The following is a 26,737-nucleotide window of genomic DNA, read 5'->3' as shown; positions in this document are numbered from 1 at the left end:
TGTATGACATAAAAGTACCGCGAGGGCTAATAGAGAACAGACGTTTCCGTTTGCTTTCGAATCGCTCTCGCGGTACTTTTATGTCACAACGATCGGTCTGTGCAGCGGTCAAACACACACCTGTCTCTTCCATGTTAGACTCGGATTGTGTCGATAGACGACGAATGAGCTGCCTGCTAGGCGTAATTTTGTCTTGAAAAGAAGAGAGAAACATATATAAGTAAAAGCTTAATTTGACATCATCATACTTCAGGGTCAGCTTTCCGCCATTTGTGTTTTTTTACGCATGGTAAGTCTCCTAGGTCTTTTGAATAAAAGAATGGCGTATTTAACCAAATATGTCAATAGAAAACATGCACACATAGGCTACTTACACTGTATATAGTTTATGAATGACATGGTTTATTATAGTCCGGCACAAAGCGGCGCATTTTCAGTGAACCAAAAAAAATATTTGATAGATGGTACGAACACATTAATCTGTTTTTAGAATCCGTTCGTTCAAATTAGTTGTTCAGAAGAACCGATTCAAAGAACTCACTAAAGCCAAATCAGATAAATATTCAAACTACCGTTTAAAATATTATATAAAAATTGCATTTTGTTTAATGTCCTAAAAATAAGATCTAAAGGGCAATAAGAGTCTATAAAGAGTTCCTGAGCCATGTAAGTTAAGTGACAATGGGATAGAGAGAGAGTGCTACAGACCAATAGGCAGGGAGGGAGGTGGTGGTGGTAGGCTCGTATTAACAGTCAAAAGTGAATGGAAGTTTACATGTCTATAACTAGTGGTTTTGGACTTCCATGCTTTTTATAAAAGGATTCTGAAACATACAGTAGATTCGATTATAAAAGTTTATATTATTCTCATTAAGTTATGTAAAGATAGTCAAGAAGATGCCACTTGCAAGTTTCCCAAATTTTCCAGGCCTCCCTGATTTTCTAGGTCCAAGAAGACTTCTCCTGGATTGCAGTACTCTTTTGGATCATCAGGTTGGAGGTGGTAAGCACATTTTTAGGCTATTTAATAGGCTTTTGTTGTTTCTTCTATGCTGTTGGACTAACATGCCATGTTTAATGTTATCATTTGTAGCACATGAGCAATTTATTTACATTTGATGTTTTTTAATGCCAGATTCTTTGTTTGTCAGAAATTTGATCCATTAAATTTTGATATAGGAATACTCATGCAACATTTAGCAACTGCAAAAAAATTATTGTTTTCATGTATAAGTCATAGTTTTGTGTCTAAAACTGAAACCCGATCAGATTAACACTGAGCCATTTCACATGCCATGGATCAGGCGTCAGGCCAGAGTAGAAAACACGTAATATCCTGATGTAGGTTTAGGTTTCTTTTAAATAAAGATTTTCAAGACGTATTTATTACATATTTATTTTTATATTAAAATTTTTTTTGTTAAAAAATAGTAAATACAAAATTAAACAACATGAATAATAATTTAATTAGTTATTTAGACAAAGTGTTTTTTTTCTTCTGAAGTGCATAGTATTTCTTTCTCTTTAAACCAGATATGATATTAAAAACTCTAGACAAAATCAATGTTTAATCATACTCTTTCTATAGCAGCCCAGTCGACAATAGGAGGAGGGGTCAACAACTAGTTGATTGACGCATGGCTGCACCAATTGAATCCTTCCCCCTCTCATCCTGTGTCTCCATCTCTCTAACGCCCTCCTCATCTCTCATTCCCCCTCATTGTTGAATGGTCAGGAGGTGTGTGAATGTGTTCGTCTTTGCTGAGGAGGGGGCTGCGTGTGCGCTTGATTGTGTGTGAGTGTGTATTTGTGTGTGTGCACCTGTCTGTTAAACCAGCATTGTTCCTGATAGAGGTAAAGCTGTGCCGTGTTGTTTGGAAAATCCAAGGTCATTGGAGCCCGGTCACATGCGGCGTATGCGAGCGTGCGTGTGTGTGATTGAGTGTCTGTGAGAGTGTGTGTGTGTGTCTCTCCCCCTCTCTCTCTCTCTCTGGCTATGTGACAGAGAAAGAGGCTTCAGGCAAAGAACAGAGAATTTCATCAGGTTTTCCATCAATGTACGGTAAGGGCGATTGTGTGAGTGCATGATTATGTGTATATAAATGGTAATTCCCTTCCTGTGTTGAAGGAAAGATTCATGTGCATCAGAGCAGATTATGGCAATGACAGCAGAATGATGCTGAAGCAACAGATTGCATGCAGCATTGCAGCTCTGCTCTATTTATTGTGCATATTTCGTTTCATCTTTCATTTTTAGGCTGTACCGGTTTAGGTTCATCCACACTACTTTGCACCAAATACTTAAACACGCACTACTAAAACACACTACTGCAATGTCCAGTTATTTACTTTAACTATACATTTACATGCATGTACACATATTGATTTATTTTATTTATATCTCCTGCTTTATTTATTATGATTTTGCCCGACCAGCACGCATGGTCGAGGATGTTTTGAGTGAGCTGCAGGCAGTCAGGCTGCGACTCTGATTTCTCACAGCGTGGATGTGCGCATGGCTGTAGCACTTCAAAACCAGATCGATTTCTCCACGCATGCCACAAAACAGTGTGTTGAGAGAATGTAGGATTAAGTCAGTAATATATGATAATAGATTATGCTATTCAGATTTTGGACTTAAGGAATTCAAAAGAGGAGTAAATCAGCAATGACAAATCATGTATGTTTTTCCTACATACATACTGTATATATAATTCAAATTACATTGGTATTGGTGACATTGAGTACAAAAATAATTGATAAATTGTTTTTCGGTCTTGTATGCTTCAATGAAAGTACAAAAATCTGGCTTTTTGTAAAAAGGAGTTCACATGGTCAGTGTTACAAATATACTTGTTTTTTTTTTAATTTGTGCTCTAGAATCCTGATAATCCTAAATATACACTACCATTTAAAAGTTTGGGCTCAGTAAGATATGTTTTAAAGAAATTAATACTTTTATTCAGCAATAATGCATTAAATTGATTAAAAGTGACAACAAATATTTACAATGTACAACAAAATTATATTTCAAATACATCGTTATTTTGAACTTTCTATTCATTTAAGGAATCCTGAAAAAATTGTATCACGGTTTCCACAGCAATATTAAGCAGCACAACTTTTTTCCAACGTTGATAATAAGAAATGCTTCTTAAGCACCAAATCAGCATATTAGATTGATTTCTGAAGGATCATATAGAAGACTGTTCAACTTTGCCATCACGAAAATAAATTACATTTTGAAATAGGTAATAATAAGACAATAGTTATTTAAATGTAATATGTTACAATATTACTGTTTTTGAAACAAATGAATGCAGCCTTGCTGAGAATAAAATATTTGAAAACATTACTAACTTAGGCTACTTGCTCAACTTTTGAATGGTAGTGTATCTTTTTACATTAGCTCCACAATGTATTTATTCTTATTTATTTTTTCTGAATCCACAAATTTTCTTATGATTTATATATTAAATTATTAGATGTTTTATTCTTAGTATATTCGCATACTTTTGGACCTCACTGCGAGTCATTTATATTCACATTTTTGTAACAATGGCAAACTATTTAGGGGCATAATATGTGATGCTTTAATAGCAATACTGAAAAACCTTCATTGTACCCCAAAGCTTTTACAAAAAGGCACATCATTATTCTCATACAGATTCCTGGGTATGCAAATCATAGTTTTAGATCAACTAACTGCTCATGGAAGTAGAGATGGCAGTGACAAAGTTAAAGAAGTAAATCAATAGATTACATTCTCTTCGCTATCATGAAGTTCCCTCTCTGTAGTTCTGCTTTCTCACTGTGACACTTCCGTATGAGAGTGTGTGTCTTTGATATTGTGTCCTGTTTTGGGCAATCTGAAGGGATATGGCAACTGTGTTGGCTGATGTGCTAAATATAGCTGTCATTTTAAGAAGTAACAGAGTGACTGTGTCACTACGAGAGAGGCAGTGCCCAGAGTCTGTGTTTTGTGTTTCGGAAAGATTGATTTTCCATACTGTAGCTGCCACAACATGGAGTTTGATTCATTCGCATGCATAGTGAGTTGTGTGTTATGTAATTTCTTTAGTAGCCCTTATCAAAGCCCCATTAAAGCTGGATGTCTTCTAGTATCCCTGCCAGCTTGGAGGATATCATATCAGCCATATAGTAGTACATCCGAGCATGACTGGTTCTTCATTGTGACCTAATCCTCTTTGTCACAGTGCCAGCGATAGCCTTTGTTTTGCAGCGTATGCAGTTAGCAGATGTGCATGTAGGTTGTTCTTGGCAACAAAGTATGCACTTATTTCCCTAGAATTGATGCTACACTCCTGATGTAAATTATTTAGTTGTTTGTGCATTTTGAGCGTAACATTTTACATTTATTTGTTAACGTTGTCATAAAATGCACAGCATTATGATCTAGTCTAAGTGAGTTAAAATAATAAACCTAAAAGCAGATATTTTAGGCCCTTTGGCTCAGTCAGTGTGACTAGATTCTGTCAGGTGAATGATAGGTGAGTACACATACCTACATAAGAGAAAGAATTATGAGGGTTGTAAACTGTGGAGGTAATATTTACCACCCTGTCCGAGAAGCAGAATGCCAAAGTGCTTGCGTTTCATAAATATAGCTCATGCAGTTCTAGTACAGCAGTTCCTGTAGCTCTTGTGTGGAGCTTGGATTTATGAACTCAATGTTTAGCCCTAGTTTTGCTATTTGGATGATTATGTTGGAGGGCTGCTCTTCAAGTCCTTCGTTTTAGAAGCACAAATGCATGGTACAGATCATTTTTTTATGCACCAGTTTATAGTTAAATTATTATTTATAATAAAAAATATATGATTATTATTAAAATTATAATAAGATAAATTTAGGGGGTGTTTACAAGGCACCGTTTTCAACTAAAAGCGTAAAACGTTTTATGCGTTTTAAACGGTCATTTACACGACAACAGCATTTTGAGGGCCTGAAAATGCAAACTTTTGAAAACAGGTTTCAAAGTGCAAGTCTTTGAACGATACTGTTATCGTCTCGGTGTAAACTACAGTACAAAAACGTGAATTTGTGAAAACAGTGACATCATGCACATGCGTATTACTTGTTCAGTCTATAGTGTTTCTTTACAAAGTGACATCTCCAACTGCTGACCTGGCATGCATAACACAGCGTTTTTAGATGTTTTTGCGGATGCGTGTGAATGAGATTGTTTTGACAACGTTGTCGGCTGTACACAAAAAATGCAAAGTTTCAAGTTTTTCAAGACATTTTTAGTATATTGTTGTCGTGTAAACGTAACGTACCCTAAGTTTTAATTTATTTTAATCATTTGTTCTGGCTTTATAGTTCCAATTTTTTGTCAATTATATGCCTGTTTAAATTCTATTTTGCAAATAATATTTATATACTTGTTTATTTGTGAGAATGAGCTAGCAGTCAAAAACCATTAAAACTATTGTTTTGAAAGTATTTTTCCTAACCAACTACTTGGGTCAATTAAAATGCACAGCAATCTGTATAGTTGTTTGTTTGTGTCTTTTTTCAAGTGATTACACATTGCAGTCATTAATGACCCCTTTTTTGACAGCAGAAACACTCTGGGAGTGAGAAACAGCGTGAGTGTGAGAGGATTCACTGCAGTCTTGAGTGTGTGGATGAAAATATTCGTGTTGACTGTCAAGGTTTTTTTTTTAATTTATTTTTTCATATCTACTTGTGATGCTTTAGGCGTAGAGGTGTCACGCTGATGTGTCAAAAACACTAGCAGGTGCACGGGCCAATGTGTGACTCACACTACATCTTCTCACATCCATACAAACACACCATAATTGCCACTCACGATCTTGGTAAACGCAAGCTTGACAGCAGCTGGTCAGACAGCAGGCTTGAGTCATATACCTACATTTTTGTGTTGCATTTTGTTGACTGAAAAAATGAAAATTCTGTCATCATTTACTCATCCTCAAGGTATTCCAAACCTGCACAAGTTTATTTCATCTGTTGAACACAAAAAATATATATTTTGAAGAATGTTATTAGCCAGACAGTAGACGGAAGCCATTGACTTCCATATTTTCTTTCCTACAATGGAAGTCAGTGGGGGCCAGAAACTGTCTGGCTACCAACATTCTTCAAAATATCTTCTTTTGTGTTCAGCAGATGAAATAAACTTGTACAGGTTTGGAACAACTTGAGCATCAGTAAATAATGGCAACATTTTAATTTTTGGGTGAACTATCCCTTTAAAGGTGCAGTGTGTGATTTTTAGCGGCATCTAGTGTTGAGGTTACGAATTGCAACCAACAAAAGTTACGGTGGCAGACAGGAAAATATGTCATCGTCTGAGACAGTAGAGAGTAGCCAGTTCAGCAATGAGGTTTCTTTACAAGGATAAATTAAGAAATTATGTTTACTTAATTATTCAGTAAAACTATGTGTTATTGCGAATATTATTGTTACTTGTTCATCATTGTGTCAGTGTTTTATTCGCTGAACTAAGCTTGGTTCCTTGCATGAAGAGCAACATAGTAACGAAACACATTTGTCCGTTTAGGGCTCCTGTAGAAACATGTCGGCGCATTTCAATGTAAGGGAACCCACGGTGTGTGTAGACAGAAACTGCTTATTCTAGGGTAATATATAATGTTACCTTACCTTATATACCATATATAATGTTACCAAATATAATGGTTCATTAAGTAAGGTCTTTATACATCACTGAAAACTTATTTTTCAAGGTAGTGACGAAACGCTCTGTAGCGCTGTGTGTTCGCTGTCGGCTACGGTAGAAATTACGACACAATATGTCGACCTCCATAGAAGGGGGCGCCCGCGGTTATGGAGATATAAATGTCTCATTCTAAGGTAATAAAAACATAACGGTTCATTATGCAAGGTCTTTATACATCACTGAAAACATAGTTATGGATATATATCATTCATATTGGATTTCTGTCAATAGATCTCCAGACATATTACACAATGCACCTTTAATATATGTTGACTAGAATGAATAGCCATTGTGTATGTGGTTGAACGCTGCTGTCTAATCGCTCCACCTGCTCTGGTTTGTTTACTTTCCTCCATGATGAAGCTTTTCACTATGGTTATGGTGTAAACAGACTCGACCTTCCCAGGGGTCTTGCCAAGGTGCTGCCTCTGACTCATCCTCCCAGAAGGGGGTTTGTGTGTGTGTTTATTGAGGTAGTTGGGTAGTTGACAAACAACATGAACTGATTTTATTCAACAACAAGATTTCAGGTTAGGCGTTATTTGAATCTATAAGGAAAAGTTTGTATATTAGATTCTGTGACTTGTAAAATTGTTCACAATTTTAATCACCTTTTATCTTCTGGCAGGTCGCTTAAATAGTCCTGTGGTGAACAGTGGCATTTTAAAAGAACATGAATTCCATTTAGCCTCTCTCAATTAGTATGACTCATTAAACATTAAACGCATAAAAATGCTGTTTAAAATGGATAGATGGAGTATAGTATGTTACTGTGCTACAGTTTATTAGAAGGTTATGAACATTAACCTCAGTGTTGTTATCATTAACTAAAACTATTAAAAATCATTTTCAGTAACTGAAATAAAATAAAATATTATAAAATTTGATGAAAAATTTTGCCATGGCAGGCTGAAATAAATGTGAAGTACTAAAATTACTAAAACTAAACTGGAATGACAATAAATAATAAAAAAAAAAAAAAAAAATATATATATATATATATATATATATATATATATATATATATATATATATATATATATATATATATATAAAATTACAAAAGCACATAACAAAACTAAATCTTAAACTAAAATTAAAAATGAAAATGAAAAAATCAACACTAATTGAAAATATTAATAAATATTATAACAGTATACAAATAACACTAAAATAATATTGACTAATAAATAATCATGTTGTTCATTTTAATTTCATTATACCTAATGCATATAACTAATGTTATCATATTCAACTTTATTTAAAAGATAAAATATTGTTTTTCTAATTAAATTATTTCCAACAAATCGTCGGCAATTGAAAGATCCTCATTTCCCCCCCTGTGATTTACAATGTGTCCCTTTATTAGTCTTCATAAGCCTTTTATGGGCTTTCAAGTGGCGGTGTAAAACCAAAACAATTCTAAATGCTTTCTTTTCAAATCTATTTAACCGGCACACCAAGCTGCAGACGTTTCCTAAATACAGATGAATGCCTTTCTCTGAATCGACTGGCCTCACTTACTAGATTACAGCACACAGGTCTAATGTATTTAATGTGTCGATGCAATAAATAATCCTCACATTGAGTATAATTACAAAGACTTTTGATCAATACTACGTGCTGGAGATGCTCTGCTGCTCTAATTCACTTTGTCCCATGTGATTCAGGGGTTTGTGGATGCTGTGGGGCCCTGAGACCCCGCTATAAGCGGCTGGTGGATAACATCTTTCCAGAAGACCCTGAGGTAAGTTCAGATAAGATAAAAGCACTGAGTATGAAAAAGGGGTGGTTCACTCGGCTTCTAGTGGATATCAGTCATCAGTGATCAATGCAGTGATGTAGACATAGGCTTTCAATGGTGACATTTATTAGTTTTAGAGCCACTGTGGCATAACAGATCTGCTGCATGGTCACCTGATCGCATTCAGTCGTCTTCACAGACACTCATGCTCTCAGTTTCAGGGATTTTCAGACTGCGGAAATTTACGAAAAGTATTTTAAGAAATATTGTAATTTTTTTGGTTTTTTTTTGTTGGTTCATTTCTTGCAACGTGCATATGATCATAAATGATTTGTGTAAATGTCTTTTTCATCCTTCACTTTCTCACTACTTGAATGCCTCTGTTCTGTACAGTTTTGAAATTATATTTATTGGAAATGCGAAATACAAATACATTTGAATTGCACTGAAAATGTTTTTTCTAATATTGGGTAAAAATATATAAAATATAAGTTGTTAGTTATGAATATAATGTGTATTTTTATGAATATAATATTATAAATGATAATTATAAATAAAAATACACTAATGATTTGATACAAAGTATAAATTAAACAGTTTTCCAGATTACAAATAAAAGCCAATTATTTAATTTTAGAAAGAACGCCCTGGTATATTTGACCATGGTTAAGCACAAAACTGGAAATAATTTGAATCTGTCTCTCTTCTGAATGATGATACAAGCTTCAGGATCTGTATTATAGAAGACAAATCATAGATGCAAGGTTCTTTTTGGGGAGAGAAAAGTTTAAAGCGACATTTTATGGTCATTTTTCATCTTCTGTTCTTCTGATATTCTCTCTATCTGTCTACCCATCTTGTCTGGTCTTCTTCTTTAAAGGACGGTTTGGTGAAAGCTAACATGGAGAAGCTTACATTTTACGCCCTGTCTGCTCCAGAGAAACTAGACCGTATCGGTGCCTACCTGTCAGAAAGACTGTCCAGAGATGTTGCCCGGCATAGATATGGGTAAAAACAAAAACTGGAAGAAAATGTGGTGATTGTTTCTGACTGTATAATTTATACCTGATTTACCACTATATATTTGTCTGTGATCATTGGTAGGGCAGTGTCATATATGTGTGTGTTTCACAGGTATGTTTGTATTGCTATGGAGGCTTTGGACCAGCTGCTGATGGCCTGTCACTGTCAGAGTATAAACCTTTTTGTGGAGAGTTTCCTTACTATGGTGCGCAAACTGCTGGAGGCAGACAAACCCAACTTACAGATCCTGGGCACTAACTCAGTGAGTAAAATTCACTGTCTTTACTCTCTAGTGAAATCTACTTGCGGACCTATTGATGTAGTTACAGGGTGAAAATGATCACTGGATAAATCTACCTTGAGTCGGGTGTCTCTGGAGTATGGATGCATAACCACAGGTTCAGGTGTAGGGCTGGGCAAAAAAAAAATATTTTTCAATAAATCGTTTTATTAAAATGTGGTCAATTCAAAATCGATTCTAAAAGGCCACGAATCGATTTATTTATCTATCGCCCAAAAGCCAGTGTTGGTTTTCCTACACTGTTCATAGGGTTGCAGCGTCCATGTTACAGCTAATGCTGTGAGATTTTATGTTTGTTTTAGCATAAAATAACCTGATCCTGTTTGATCGAGGCATGATCAAACTTGTGTTCTGACTTGTACAATTTCAGCATAAATGTTTCATCTTGCATCAAAATCCTGTCTATTCATTGTATGCATTTGAAATATAGACTTGGGTTCTGTTTTTATGTACCCAAGTGTACCTAAAATAAAAAAAGTTGAATATACAAAATCGAAAATCAAATTGAGAGGTTGCAAATCGAATCGAATTTGAACATCTAAATCGATACCCAGCCCTTTCAGGTGTCAGTCTTGCAGTGAAGGTCAGACCAGAACTAAAATGTTTTAAAATCTCAATTCAATTGCAGAGCTCTAACATTTTGGCTTCTCCTCAAGCAAGCTCATCCAAACTACTTTATATAAATATAAAGCCCTCCTTTCCAATCAAATCCACACAGTATCACATCTTAAAGGGATAGTTCACCCAAAAAAAGGTTCTGTCATCATTTACTCACCCTTAAAGGGACATTGTGTAGGAATTACTCCCATCTAGCGGTGAAATTGTATTTTGCATTCAAACAAATTGTGCTCTTCAGCGCCTCGCTTTTTCAAATGCGTGTTGCATCTACGGTAGCTGTTATGTACCAAAAAGCTATGACAGGATGTCTTCTAATAGCACTTCGTTATTTCAAACAAACTGCAACTTGACACAACGAACATGAATAATAACAGTGCAATGCAGCCTTTTAAACTTGTCAAGCGCCTCTCACTGCTCTGCTCCTCCGTTTCTGCTGCTTTCAGTCACCTGACGCTGGCCCTGAACGAAAACGCGTTGTGGAAACGCCTTGGCCTACTACTTTTTGACCCTCTCTGCTAAATTATACTTTTTCAAGATGGCGGAACTACATGGAAGCCTCCGTGGACCTACCCGTCACATGTATACTTTATAAAGATAATAAATTCTTTGTTTACGAGGATTAGTCAGATAATTGGAAGAGGTATTTGTACACAATTGAGGACATATTTATGAACAAAAATATAGATTTTAGATAATAAACTACCTAAAAAACTACACATAGTCCCTTTAAGTTGTTCCAAACCTTTATAAGTTCTTTTCTTCTGCTGAAGATAAAAGAACATATTTTGATGAATGTCTGTAACCAAACAGTTGATGGGCCCCATTGACTTCCATGGTATTTCTTTCCAAGCCAATGGGGTCCATCAACTGTTACCCATATTCTTCAAAATGTATTTTAGCTATAAGTAAGTTTTCAAAGTATTTTAAGAATTTTTCCCGCTTTTCCCTAAAACTGAAAAATATTTGTATTTATTTTGTAAATTCCATTATATAAAATAATTGTATTGTCATAGAGAAGATGATGTTATAGCTAGACTTCCCCCTTTTCCTGAAATATACAGGTTCACTGCTTACTGTATATGCCCACTCCAACTTTTCTCATTTAATTTTACATGACAAGCATTCAAAACAAAAATAAATGTATCCTCTGTACAGTAAGGTGAAACCTCAACTTCGTCCCTGAAAGCTTTACACCCACCCACCTAACTCACATGCTAATGGGAATGTAGAGAGTTCTCAACATCAAAATCGCTCACATCTGATGCTTCTGAAATATAAGGGCTTAAAGATTAAAAAGAGATTACTTTTTACAGATAGAGGCCAGATGGGGCAGGGCTTAAGGCATGTGGCCCATAAATGTTGAAAGCAGTGCGCGTGTTTACAGAATTTATGGGTTGTGCAGAGTTTTCATCTCAGTATCATTATGCAGGTTCTCTGTAGGCATTGTGTTGATGTGGAACTCAATGTGGTCAGTTGTAGCACACTGGGTAACTGCTGCTATTCTCAAATCTTAAGATAATCAGAAATATCCTAATCGGTTCTACTGGAAAAAGAACATTTGCCTCATAAGTACAGATTAACATATCTTAAATAACTGGTTTTGCTTTAGGACTATTGACACAAATTGTCAAGACTTTGACAAAATGTCTTAAAACGTTTTATATTACCATGAACTGCATAGACCCATCAGTATACAAATATTCAATATCAAGCTTCAGCAATAAAACGTGTTTGACTTCTAAATGTGTTTGGTTTCTAAATGACCTTTGAATTTGAACGTTTCACCGCACAGTGCACGTTATGGCACAAACCATGTATTAAATGAAGTTTGTGTCGTGTTTTCTTTGATCTTACATAGTTTTGTTCATAATATGAGGATCAAGGCATGTCCATGTTGGATGTGCCTGATTAGCTTCTATCCAGTGACATTTCTTTACACCAAAATACTGTAGAGTTTGATCTATTCATAAGTGATTGTTGAATATAATTTTAATATCTGGATTTCACAGCATCGGAAAGAGTCTCTAACTGTGTATTTACCAAAAACACTTGGGTATATGTTAGGTGGCTACTATAACTACTATATTCTTAACTCTTTGATGCAGTATATGTATTATGTACATGCATGTTGGTGCAATATAATTGCATTTAAAGGGGTCATTAAACGGAAAATCTAAATGTCCTTGATATTTACACACACACTGTGGAGGAGGGGATGGATTTGTGCGATGAAGTTTGCCAATCACAGCAGTGGGCTTTACTTGCGTTTCTGAAAAAGGTAAAGCCCCTTGAAATTAAGTGTTTTTGAAATATGTGAAGATTTTTTGATGTAATAAAAACTTTGCTAAAGACATAAGAACCCCCAGAACTCAAACCTCCAGAAACATGATATAAAGATCTGAGAATGCATTCCATGACCCCTTTAAAGCATTTGCATTATTTAATTAACACTTGTAATTACACTTTTAACGTTACCCCTAACCTTAACCGAAACTGTAACAAAATTGTGTTACATCTTCCTCTATCATCCTAGTTATCCTAAAAAAAACTTAACCTTAGCTCAAACTTTTTAGCAGTTAATGGCAAACATTTTCTGGAACAACGTGTAGTTACACAGTAAATCCATAGTATTGTAGGCTTTTAATGTTAGTATATAGTAGTTAAGGCCACCTACTATAAAGTGTAACCAAACTTTCTATATTTTTCTGCTTTCTCTTTAAGTTTGTGAAGTTTGCCAACATAGAGGAGGATACACCGTCATACCATCGTAGCTACGATTTCTTTGTGTCACGCTTCAGTGAGATGTGCCATTCCAGTTACGAGGATCCAGATATTCGCACAAAGTGAGCATGTCTTTCCAGCATTTCAACAGAGGAAGATTTTTACACCCAAAAATATGCATTTTCAAAATCTGGTTTCTTCTTGTTTTTGTTGGTTAAGCCTCTGATGCATGGTGTCCCTTAACATGGACAGATATTTAAAGGTACACTGTGTAACTTTGTCCCTCCAGCCGTTAAAAAAAACTAAACTACAAACCTTTTATGTTAAAACTGTGTAATCTAAAATGGAATGAATGGAATTTTTATATGCAATTCAAATACATAAAGGAAATGACTTATTCAAAAATGATAGAAGAAGCCTGAATGTAAAATTTGTGACTTTCATTTCTTAGACCATTTGACTTACATAATAATGTTTTAATAAACAACAAATAAAATAAATAATAATAATATAATATAATAAAAAATAATACAAATAATTAATTATTTTATGAATAATACAAATTTATTATTAAATTGCAATTAATTAAACAATTATCCACAATTATTTGACTTACTGTGAACTTCAAAGCTTTGTAGAAATGGAGCAATAGAGATATATAAAAAGGAAATTCACATGCGTGTACACATGCCTGCATGAGAGTGTGTGGGTGAGATTGTGCCTCGTTGAGTGGAACAATATTAGAAATAACATATCCTTCTTTTGAAGTAAAAGGAAACTATTTTTTCCTTTGATTTAATAATTCATGCACCAGGGGCTGAATTAGATCGTTCAGTGCACTTAAAATACCCATATATATAAATCCACATGTCTCGTAAGCGTGACTAACTAATGTCAGTTTGGGTTGTGTGTGTGTGTATATCTCTGTGTAAGGATTCGTATGGCAGGGATCAGGGGTCTTCAGGGGGTGGTGAGGAAGACTGTCAATGACGAACTGCAGGCAAACATTTGGGACCCTCAGCACATGGACAAAATCGTGCCGTCTCTCTTATTCAACCTCCAACAGGAAGAAGCCACAGAGAGGTGCCTCGCTTACACAATCACACATGAAGAGAAACGGACACTTTTAGTCTAATGGACATGTGAATTTTCCTTCCGAGAAACAATGTCTTGGTAATAACTATTAGCCGGTCTGTGTGATTAAGCTAATGAACTTCTAATCGAATGTTATTGAAAAGTGTGTGATATAACAGCAGACAGCCTACAACTGAAGTGTCAGGCTTTTGAGTACAATAAGAAAGCAATTTATTCTAGAAGCTAATCCCAAAGCCCAAGGGTCATATGCAGACCATGAACAATGGATTGAACTGTGTGATGAACTTAGAACCATAAAACCTGTTCATATCTTCATCTCTGGGGAAATCACTGACCACAACTAACGGTATTACCAACAACAATCGCCTATTGATTCAGCCCTCGTTAATGTGCGTTTTCTGATTCTGATTTCTATCAATAGGTCTCCTTCCCCAGGGACAGAGAAGGAGAAGGAAAGTCCAGTGGAACTGACCGAGAGATGCTTTCGAGAGCTGCTGGGACGAGCAGCCTACGACAACATCAAGAATGCTGTGAAGCCTGTGCTCATGTGAGTGTTTAAGCACCAGTACCTTATCAAACACAAGAGGGAAGCACAGAGACTGATCTGTTTTCATTTCAGTTCATTTTATTCAAATACTTGAGCATTTGTGTGAGGCATGAATATTTTGACAATATTAATTGACAATAAAATTTTTGATTTTAAAATTTTATTTTGAATAAAGGACATATATGTGGTAATATATGGCATAAAATGAAACTTATAAATTAATGATCATGTTACTAATTGACTGAACTACTTGTACATATGCACATACACTACCATTCAAATGTTTGTGGTAGGTAAGATTTTATTATTCTTTTTTTGTTGTTGAAAGAAATTAATACTTTTATTCAGCAAGGATGCTTTCAATTAATCAAAAGAGATGGTAAAGACATTTATAATGTTACATAAGATTTACATTTCAAATAAACGCTGTTCTTTTGAACTTTTCTATTCATCAAAGGATCATGTGAAAATGCTGAAAATTCAGCATTGCCGTCACAGGAATAAATTACAATAATATTACTTTCATTTAGACAACAGTTATTTTAAATTATACCCCAAACTTTTGAACAGTAATGTAAATGGAATGGAAATGAATGCTTGAATGAATTATTAATAATTAAAACAAATTTTATAAAAAATTAACTGATTTTTGATTTTGCTAGTCGAGGTTTCCATTTAAATTAATTTATGTCATCCTAGAATGTTGGATATTTTTTTAAATTCAAAAATGACACAAATACAAAGCAGTACAGAAATATAACATTGAAAAGAGAATAAAAAAATAAAAATTAAACAATTAATTGTTAGCCTAAAACAACTACACAATAAAAGTATCTGTTACGCCTGTGTATTTTCTGCTCTAGTTCTGTTTGCTGAAGCTAATCATTTACTTGTGTATTTTCAGGCACCTTGATAATCATTCACTCTGGGAGGGCAAAACATTTGCTGTGCGCTGTTTCAAAATCATTATGTACTCCATTCAGGTAGATACAAACAGCTTTGCTGAAATTTGGTTTAAAAAGTATGTAATGCAAAATACAAGACTTATTTTTGTGGAGCATGGCCCTTTGATACTAAATAATTATGGGGTGTTTGGGGACATATTTTAATTATTACAATGGGGTTCAAAAGTCTCATACCAGTAGCTAAAATATTACTATTTTTGCAATTGGAGTTAAAAATTAAATGAATGTATTAACATTTCATATTGACTTTACATCATAACATTTCTCTCTGTTTTTAGTGTTAAAAATCTGTTTATATTTATTTACAGGTTTAAATACATTTTTGAATGGCCTCAGAGTTTTAGACCACAGTACATTTTGAATCTAACTGAACACTATCATTCAGTGTGACTGTAAAGCATGAAAATATGATTTGATATTTCCATGTTCATCCGTGTTACTGTAGTATTAACTATGTCTACTGTTTCTTTGACAGACCCAACATTCACATCTGGTGATTCAGCAGCTATTGGGCCACTTGGATGCTAACAGTAAGAATTCAGCCAGAGTGCGTGCTGGGATAGTGGAGGTGATCTCAGAAGCAGCGGTCATAGAAGCCAGTGGCTCCATAGGTACCAGGCTGTCTTTAGACCACTAGAGGGAGCACTAAACCCACCTCATTAGACAAAATAAGCACTTTATATGATTTTGTTTCTGATGATATTATTAATTCATTTCTTAATGTAAAAGTGATATAAATGCTGATTATTTCATATGCATCAGTGTTTATATTTTTGACAAAAAAAAATTATACAGTAGAAATCATACACATCTGCATTGTTCCTTTTAATTTAGTTTTGGTTGTGTGCCGTACCTCTCCACAGGGCCGACAGTACTGGAGGTGTTTAATACTTTACTGAAGCAGCTCAGGCTCAGTGTGGACTACGAACTCATTGGATCCTATGACTCTTTTGCAAACATGGGCTCCAAGGTCATTACAGTACATGAGGAGAGACAACTCCAAGAATCTGTCATTAAAACTATTGGTGGGTGAACAATGAATGTTTGTGAGTAAATGTGGCAGTCATGGCGTTCAGTGATCAAATATTTTTGTAATATGAACGTGGCTAAATAACTATAATTGACTGTTGTCAAACTGATTTACTACATTAGTGATCTCAGTTTCATATCACTCCACATTTTCTTTCTTCTCAAATAACATTTTTATCTCAATATTTTTAGATTAAAAAAAAAAGAAATTGGTAATTGATTTTTTCTAAATAGAAAAAAATTAACTGTCACTCCATCAGATGGATGGATGGATGGATGGATAGATAGTTGACAGACAGATAGACAGATAATTAGATAGATGGACAGACAGACATAATTAAATGGATGGTCGTATGGATAGATCAGACAGATAATTAGATAGATAGACAGACAGACAGACAGACATAATTAAATGGATGGATGGATGGATAGATCAGACAGATAATTAGATAGATAATTAAATGGATGGATGGATAGATTAGACAGACAAACAGACAAAAACAGATAGACATAGATAGACCGACGGACATATAGATAGATAGATAGATAGATAGATAGATAGATAGATAGATAGATGAATATTTCATGCCTGTTTATTTATTTATTCGCCAAGTAGCTGTGTAATGAGTGGGTTAATGTACAGTCACCTAGTCATTATCACAACATAAAGCCTACAAGGATTCACGTGTGGGGTCTTGTATCTCCCTGTAGGGGTTTATTTAACCAGCTGACTGTGCACAATCTCTCATTTAACTTTCTTTGTTTACAGGCTCATTTGCAAACACGCTGCCCACCTACCAGCGCTCAGAGGTCATGCTGTTCATCATTGGTAAAATTCCTGTGCCTGGCATGTATCCGTCTCTGGGGTCGGCCAACACCGGGTGAGACAGGGTTACAACCTAGACTTCATACATTAGACACGTTTATAATGTATTTCTGCTGGCCAGAGATGAAATGCAAATTAGCTGAGGAATAAGACCAGCATAGAATGAATATGTGTTTTGTCTGTTTCTGGTTTCAGGGTTGAGGGCATTAGGATGATCCAGATTATGCTGCTAAAGTCTCTGCTGCAGGTGAGCTGGTTTGTGTCAGTCATAATCACACGCTGTGCCATTTACTCTCCCTGCTGTTTCATGATATCCACAGTTGCTGATGCAGTCCAAAAGTTGAATGGTCTCGTGTGCCTTTTAAACGTCAAGTCTCTTTCTTTCTCCTTCAGGTAACAGCAGGATTCCAGTCTACGAACATTTTGACAGCACTTCCCACCTCATTCCTGGACCCTCTCTTGTCCTTTACTCTGATGGAGGACGCAGAGATCCGTCTACTCGTTCTCGACATCCTCGTCAGCATCATTGATCGTCATGACAACCGGCACAAATTCTCCCCCGTCAGGTTCGGGCACACTGACCAACTCAAGACTCTAGGAATCTACAATGTACCTCTAAAAAATATGTCATGACTCAAAAGATTTTACTGTTGTAGTGTAGTTCTTATCTAAAAACGATTTACAGTTTTATTTGACTTTTTTTTTTTTTTTTAGATAAGCCTAAGGATGTGTAACCATGCATGATCAATTAAATACTTAAATACTTAACTTATTTATATCTGATTTGACCCTTCAAAAAGATTTTTTCATTGGTACAACTTGGTAGTCATATTAAATAATATTTTAGTTTGAATAAAACCGGATGTTACAGTATGAAGCACATTTTAAGGTTACCTGAGTAAACATTCTACTCTGTATTTTGATACGTAGAGTAAACACAAAACGTGGCCAAATGGCCCTTATAAAAATGTATTGTAGTGATACATTGTAATACCATGGTAGGTTTGGTACTTTTTGTTAGCGAATTGCTCTTATATGTAGTTTGAACCTATATTTCTGCCATGAAAACTCTTGGAGAGATTGGCATAGTAATGGAAATGGCAAAGTTAATGTATTTGGTCTTCGCGGAAAAGATCTGCTACGCTGTTGCCAATACATTGACAGACATTGCTGTGAGCATGTAAGACATGCTGCTGCTGCTGCACGTGTAACATACATGAATTAACCCCCATAGCAGATCTATACAGGTGGAGCTGGGGAAGGGGGAGGCTTTCTGAAATGACGATGCGATCACTTCTAAATTGAGTTAGGACCTATTAATCTGCGCCATCTAGAGTTTCATGCCAGAAATTGATATTAAGTTTTTTTTTATATATATATATATATATAATATAATTGCAAAAACATTTGCACTTTTGCTTCAGTAGTAACCCTCCCTGAGGGTTCAACTTACCTGACAAAACATTTTACAGTGCATTTTTGTGTTGCTTTCTACAGAATTATATCAGATATCTCAGTACTAAAGCTGAAAGTAGACAAATGCTCAAGGCAGGATAACCTGTTCATGAAGAAACACAGCCACAGGCTGTACCGCCACATTTACCTGGCCTGCAAAGAGGAAAGCAGCGTCCAGCGACACTTTGAGTCTCTTCATACGTTGCTGGGGTTGATTTGTGTGGAACTGGCCAATGAGGAGGTGGTGGTAGACCTGATCCGACTGGCTTTGGCCTTACAGGTATTTCTATCACTCCCTGTGATATGTGATACATGATTGTGGACAAACCAGTGGCATATTAATATATGCTAGTAAATAAAAATGTTAAAAGCTAACACAAGTCGACTTCTCTTTACAATATGGTCAAGTACTGTATAGTATTTAACTGTGTGTCTTACAGACAAGTCATTAAAGTGTCTATCAACCTGCGGTATAACAACAATAGTACTTAGCTTTTTTTTCTTTTCCACTGATGCATCCTCTTCCTCAGGACCTGGCCTCGACTGAAGAGGCTCTTCCTGTATATACCCGCTGTGCCATCCACGCTCTGTCAGCTGCCTACCTGAACCTCATCAGCCAGCTGACCACTGTGCCCACCTTCTGCCAACACGTCCATGAGGTGATCTATCTATCTATCTATCCATCCATCTATCTATCTTTCTATCTATCCATCCATCCATCTATCTATCTATCTATCTATCTATCTCGTCTGTCTGTCTGTCTGTTTGATGGAGTGACAGTTAAAGTTTTTTTTCTGCAGGTGATTGAGTCAAGAAAGAAAATTGTCCCTTTCCTGCTTCCAGAGGATGTTCTTGTTGAGAGCTTTAAGTAAGCAACACCTTGCAGTCTTCAAACCACTGTAGAGACTGTTCAGACTACCATAATGTTCTTTTCACCATTATGAGACACAGCTTTTAAGCCATGGTCCACACTAACAGACTGACAGAAATGTTTAGTTCTGTCTCATTTCTTATGAACATCTGTGCTGGGTCGGGAACGTACTCTACAGTTTTTACTCAGTTCAAAGTCTTTCAGTTATGGCTAAATAATCCTAGTGCTCCTTCACTCGATGATCATCATGGGTCTGGTTCTTACTGCCTCAGAAAGCTGAAGAATAGCTTTAGCCTCTTTCTCTTTCAGGATCCCAGAGAAGCTGGAGGCAGTGGAAGGAGAGGTTTTGTTTTTGCAGGCTAAGATAGCAGAGATGCTGGGCGGCAGTGGATACAACACAGAGAGACTGGCAACACCATACACCCCACAGATCACAGGTCTGACACTTAACATGAGATATGAATACACTGAAAATGCATGTCCGGTCGTATTTTTGTCTTTTTGGGAGGCATTTCACAATTTAATATTATAATACAGCTGAGATTTTTTTCTCTGGTATTCTTCATAGTATATAAAAAAAAAATTGTTTTTGTAACTCAGATGAAGACAGACTGTCCAAGAGAAAGAGCATTGGAGACACGGTCTCTCTGCAGTTAGAGATGGATTCTAGAAACAGTCCAGAGAAAGAACAGGTAACATCCTGTGTGTGTGTGTGTGTGTAAGTGTGCGTGTGTGCGTGTGTGCGTGTGTGCGTGTGTGCGTGTGTGCGTGTGTTTGTGTGTGTGTGTGTGTGTGTGTGTGTGTGTGTGTGTGTGTGTGTGTGTGTGTGTGTGTGTGTGTGTGTGTGTGTGTGTGTGTGTGTGTGTGTGTGTGTGTGTGTGTGTTGCCACCTCATAGAATTTAATCTACTATCAGCTATATATTTTTTTCATCTTTGATCTGTATCCTTACAGAGATCCACAGCAGAGCAAATAACATTTGAAACTCTTAAACAAGCCATTGGTAAGTCTTGTATGATTTGAGAGTTTACTTGCATTGACATTGTATTTTTTAAGTAATGAATACTATTATTCAGCAAGGATGCATTAAATTGATCAAAAGTGACAACAATTGATCAAATGTGACATTAATTCAACAAATATGTTGAGCTATATATTTATCATAGAATGCTGAAAAAAGTATCACTGTTGATAATTAGAAATTTTTCTTGAGCACCACATCAGCATATTATAATGATTTCTAAAGGATTATGTGACACTGAAGATGAATTACATTAATAAATTACATTTTAAAATATTGTTATTGTATTTTAAATTGAAAAAAAAAATCACAATATTATGTATTTATAATGTATTTTTGATCAATTAAAGATAGCCAAGGTGAACATAAGACGACTTTTAAAAATTTACCGACTCAAAACATTTTAAGGTTATTTGGTCATTTTTATGTTTGTCTTTAGTGTTGTTATAGAAATTCTGCAGAAGTGTCTCTCTGAGTAAAGGGATAGTTCACCCAAAAATGAAAATTCTGTCATTAATTACTCGCCCTCTTGTTGTTCCAAACCCGTAAGCCATTCGTTCATCTTCAGAACACAAATTATCTGTTTGATGAAATCTGAGAGCTTTTTGTCCCTCCATTGACAGCTATGCAACTACCACTTTCAAGTCCCAGAAAGATAGTAAAGACAACATTAAAGTAATCCATGTGACTCCAGTGGTTTAACCTCAAGTGTTATGAAGCAACGTGAGTGCTTCTTTTTCCGCAAAAAAACATTTATCACTTTATTTACAAAATATGAATCTTGTAAAACGCTCGTTCACGAGAGCACCACGACTCATGCATGTTGTGTTGAACGCGCACTGGAGATTAATTGATTAATATTTTGTAATTAAAGTGTTACATTATTGTTATTTTTTGTACAAAGCATTTGCATCACTTCATAAAATTGAGGTTACACCATTGGAGTCGCATGGATTTTCTTCGTACGATGTCTTTATTACCTTTCTGGTGCCTGAAAGTGGTAGTTGCATAGGCTGTCAATGGAGCTCTCAGATTTCATTAAAAAAGATCTGCATTTGTGTTCCAAAGATGAACAAATGTCTAACGTGTTTAGAACGACCTGAGAGTATTTAATAACAGAAGTTAGAATTTTTGGGTGAAATAACACTTTACTGATTTCTATAAAATATGAATTTGAAATTATGCTTTTTCATTAAACACAAAGGACTAGAGAAGACACGATACAAAAACCTTTTTATCAGTAGTTATAGTGTTAAATTTAACTAAACTTTTAAAGGGTTAAAAGGACATTTTGTAGGCTGGTCTGTGGCAGTTAGCACAGAATCACCCGTGAGTGTGTGTGTTCGTGTGTGTTCAGTAGACAGTGTGAATGTTGAGGAGCTGGAGAGAGAGCGCAGAAGGCAGGTGGTGGAGAGGTTTCAGAACGCTCCATTCGAAGAGATAGCAGCCCACTGCGGGGCCAGGGTGAGTCTAATGCAGCAAGCCTGTATACACACACTCTCTAGCTCAAATTTTATCATCAAAAAGCACAAACACAGCTCTTCTGTTCAGCGCCTACATCTGTTCCTTTCTTTTTATATTGTGGATGAACTCTCCACCTGTACTGTTTTTTTATTTTTGTAGGCTTCCCTACTGCAGAATAAACTCAATCAAATCTTCGAAATCACAATCAGGTACATGACCTTCTGTAACAGTTTATAAATTAGCTTTTCTAAACATTCAATTGTGCATAAAGGACAATATATATATATATACTATGTAATATCATATATAAAAATACATACAGTATGAATCGACTCCAATGGCTGTATTGTCTGTCTCATGTGATTGACATTTGTTTCATCTTTCTTTCTCTCTCTCGGTTGGATAGGCCTCCGCCGAGTCCGTCTGGCTCTGTCGGGAATGGTCACGGCCGGACCCGCTCCATACCGGTGTATGAAATGAACTTTCCAGACCTCTGTGTATACTGAGATACCCTGGAGTCCCAGTCGCCTCATACAGCTGTTTTCATCCTTCTATTATCACTCCTTCTCAATGTCCAGGTTTAACTATGTCTTCTCAACCATGTCCTCTAGTGCAGTGGTTCTCAACTGGTTTGGCCATGGCACCCACATTTTACCATGGTCATTAAGCCACAACCCCAAATCTTTTTTTAAATTTGTTTTATTCTTTTTTTTTCGGAATTTGACCTAATTCCTAAAAAGGTATATACAAAAGTGTGTGTGCATATATAATTAACCCATACAAATTATATAAATTTGCTTTTAAAAACCAAGCAAATTTATTTATCAAAAATGGTCAACTCACACACAAGTGCCATCCCACTTTACTTACGCACATATAAATTGTAAGAATATCACTAACACTGAACTAGTTTTTCTTAATACAATAAAGGAAGAAAGCTAGTACCGGTAAGAGCCGCCACAAATAAAATGTACAAAATAACACAAAGTGTTGTTATAGAACAGCATGCAAATCCTTCCCAACTTACACACGAAGTACCTGTTACATAATTTATTGGTACTTTTTTCATGACTTACTAATTGACAACATAACTACGACATTGCATGCTTATAATTTCTTTGATAAGTTTTATACTGCACGTGCCGCCACATTTGCGCGCTACAAGCATAGTATAATGTCTGACAGGACAGGAAAGTTTGTTTTTCTGAGGTGAGAGACTTTATTACGTAACAAGTTATGAAATAACGCTAGAATAATGACACTGACAACATCTGACCGTAGATACTGAATCAGGACAACACATTTTTCTCTGGCAGTCTTTAGTTAAACTGCGTCTGACAGAAGTGTCAATAGCTTTCACACACGTCCTTCAAAATAAAAGTCTTGCATCAGAAAAACATAGAATTACGTTTGTTGTAGTTTCTTTAACTGCACACACCGCAACCCACCAGTTGAGAAACACTAGTCTAGTTTATTATCGGACTTTAGATAAGGATTATGGCTGTACTGTATCCTGAGGTCTATTTATGCCAACAAAGACAAACAAACCAAGAGAATATACCATATGTTGGTGAAATATGCACTTAAACACTTAGTCTAGATAAATAAGGGGCAGAATTTATTGACAAATGATCGTAGCTTGTCTGCGTAGAGTCTGTTGTTCAGAGCAAGTGATTGGTTTTCTTGTATTACTAAAAAGAAAAGCTGCCTTAAATTTTGTATCTTAAGTTAAGAACATTTGTTTAAGAATGTCCTAATGTTTCCAAAACCTTTTTCAGTGTGTGGGTACAAACAGTTTAGCTAAATACAAGCTTTGTTTGCATGTTTAAACGTCTCTACATGCTGCAATAACAGTTGTATTTAAAGCAATAATTATTAAATTTTAAAAATTAAAACTATTGGGTAGGCGCGGTAGAAAAAATACAGCAAATAGTACGTTTCCAGTTCAACTGAATGCAGTTTTCCAATCAGAAGTGATGGTTAAAGGGATAAAGATGAAAATTCTCTCATCATTTACTCACCCACATGCCACCCCATATGCAGGATTTTCTTTATTCTGTGGCACACAAACAGAGATTTTTAGAAAAGTCCATATAATGCAATAAACATCTGAGATGGCATGAGGGTGAGTAAATGATGAGAAATTTAAACATTTTGGGTGGAGTATACCTTTAATGACACTGTGTAAGAAAATTAATGTTCACATAGTAAAGTCAGTCCCGTATCATCATTTATTACTATAATCGCTGCAGTTTCCTACATCTGTACCTCACTAATAGGTGAAGCGTAAGAGTTTTCATTTGCGTAATGTTTGTTTGATTGCATAAATAGCTTTTTTCCGAACAAGAGTGAAGTGATAACAATTCTTAGAGCACACGTCACATTAGCAAAACTTTGGCAAAGTTTCGTGAACAAAATCACATTAACAAAATTTCACTGGCAAAAAACAGGTCTACTGTAGTGATCTATAAAGCACTGCTCACACAGAAGTTACTTTCAAACCAAGCTTGGTGAATGCATGTGTCCAACTTGAAAATGAGCAACATCTGGCGACTTTTTTGATTTCGCACAGATTCTTATTGGAATGACTGGATTTCCCCGAGCAACGGTAAATGTTATTACAGGTCATTGTCGAACTCAGAGGTCACTTCCAAACAAGCAGCTCTATGTTGGTAAATGCAACATATTTGTGTTTAGAAGTTAAGCCTCTGGTTTCACAGACAAGGCTTAAGCCTAGTCCCAGACTAAAATGCAAGTTTGAGCTGTTTTAACACAGAGCAACTTGCACTGATATATCTTAAAACATGTCAGTGTCAATGATTTGTCTCAAGATGAACACCAGTGATGTTTTTTTTTCTAAGGCATGTTTATAAAAGGTAATTAAATGTCCTAATTTATCTAAGGCCTAATCCTGGCTCAATCTTAAACCCTATCTGTGAAACCGGCCCAAGGGTGCAGACACATTTACCTTTATACAGTGAAATGCAGTCATGTCAACAGGACACGTGACACAAACATATGGATTACACAACTAATTCAAGTTTGTGAACATTTAACACACGAATTCGCCGGGTTTACCAAAGTTAAGGCGTTTGGTTTGTAAGTGACCACTTCATACATACATACAGTACAGTATTGACAATGGAGCTACTTTGCTCGCAAAATTTGCTGAAGTTTCGCTAACGTGACCACACTTTTAATGCAAATGGATCTAAAGGGATCAGTTATCTCCCTTTTTTGCCATATGCGCTTCAATTGCCACTTGTACAGTGTTTCCTTTCTTTTTGCAAAAATGAATAAATAATTTCAGGTATCCTTGTTAGCGCGCCCACTTCCCATGCAGGTGACGCTGGTTCGAATCCCGCTCAGAGCAGTGTGAGTAGGACCAGTCACACTGGTCCCCTGATGGGACTAAGGTTTAGGGCTAGAGTGTAACGGAGGCTAGCTAGTAAAAGCTGTGCGAGTAAACCTCACTCCCCTGGCCTAAAGAGGCGCACTAGTGAAGTATTTAGTTGAACCGGAGGGGTTACATATGTCAAGATTTTGTTCTCCCAGATTTAATCGCAGCACTTTAAAAGCTCACTGTGTAAATGTGGTGTATGCTGAATATACTTCATGTTGTGCGAAATTTCATCTTGACGTGTTCTCGTCTAAAATTTTATGGTGTTATGTGTAGTCATGTCATATTGTTCCGGTTCCACTTATACATTTTAACATGTTTTCTTTAGTTCTTGAAGTCATTTTTAGGTTGATGTATTATTTTTAAATTTTTTTTTTTGGTAATGCCTTGAATTTATTTACCAGCATAAAAAACAACTAGTAGGTTTTATCTTCTGTCAATATGGCTATGATGTTCAACTGATGGAATGTTCTAGACTGCTTACATGTGAGGTGATTTTGCATGTATGAAATCAAATATCAAAGTTTTGTCTTTCCTTGTCAACTGCTGCATGCACTGGGTGTTTTGTCTGTGCTTTTACCTTTTTTTCATTTAAATTTTTAATCAGTGAGATCATTACAACACTGTGGATCGTAATTAGTCAGCCTGTGTTTAGATACTATCACTGCAAACGGATATGACTTCAGAACTGTGTTCTGTGAATGTTTGCCTACATGAAATCATTAAGTGATGTACATATGTGGTGTGAATAATAAGAATATCAATTAAAGACTAATTTTATGAATTCAAAGTCTGACCTGTGTTTATAGCTTTATTGGCAACTGCACATACTGCTGAATGATTTTGGTGTGTGTTTGTTTCTCAGAAATGAACCATTTTGTTCTTTTCTGCTTGAAACAATTTTATGGCACATTATCAAAATTTACAGTATAT

At 35.8% G+C, this 26,737-nt stretch overlaps 1 protein-coding gene across 5 annotated transcripts; it reads left to right on the top strand.

Moving 5' to 3' along the window:
• The first annotated feature begins 101 nt into the window (after window positions 1-101).
• On the top strand, window positions 102-26,594 carry efr3ba (EFR3 homolog Ba (S. cerevisiae)). Of its 5 annotated transcripts, none has more exons than XM_077239959.1 (24): window positions 102-289; window positions 947-1,003; window positions 1,736-2,062; window positions 8,396-8,472; window positions 9,350-9,477; window positions 9,604-9,754; window positions 13,133-13,254; window positions 14,066-14,215; window positions 14,649-14,774; window positions 15,679-15,757; window positions 16,215-16,350; window positions 16,603-16,764; window positions 17,538-17,649; window positions 17,790-17,841; window positions 17,988-18,160; window positions 19,092-19,329; window positions 19,580-19,708; window positions 19,850-19,917; window positions 20,230-20,357; window positions 20,521-20,612; window positions 20,874-20,922; window positions 22,298-22,404; window positions 22,564-22,613; window positions 22,811-26,594. In XM_077239959.1, exons 3-24 carry the CDS (start codon window positions 2,056-2,058, stop codon window positions 22,908-22,910), a joined length of 2,436 nt encoding a protein of 811 aa, XP_077096074.1. In that variant the 5' UTR covers window positions 102-289; window positions 947-1,003; window positions 1,736-2,055; the 3' UTR covers window positions 22,911-26,594. The 5 variants fall into 5 exon arrangements, with proteins under 5 accessions (XP_077096074.1, XP_077096073.1, XP_077096075.1 ...); XM_077239958.1 differs by having other exon boundaries at window positions 1,592-2,062; XM_077239960.1 differs by having other exon boundaries at window positions 1,589-2,062; window positions 22,301-22,404.
• The last annotated feature ends 143 nt before the right edge of the window (window positions 26,595-26,737 follow it).

Source organism: Siphateles boraxobius, unplaced genomic scaffold (assembly GCF_051911475.1).
Source record: "Siphateles boraxobius isolate OS27281-9 unplaced genomic scaffold, OSU_SipBor_1 22, whole genome shotgun sequence".
Classification (NCBI taxonomy): Eukaryota; Metazoa; Chordata; class Actinopteri; order Cypriniformes; family Leuciscidae; genus Siphateles; species Siphateles boraxobius.
The sequence above is the reverse complement of the archived record's forward strand: the minus strand, read 5'-3'. Positions and strand labels throughout refer to the sequence as shown.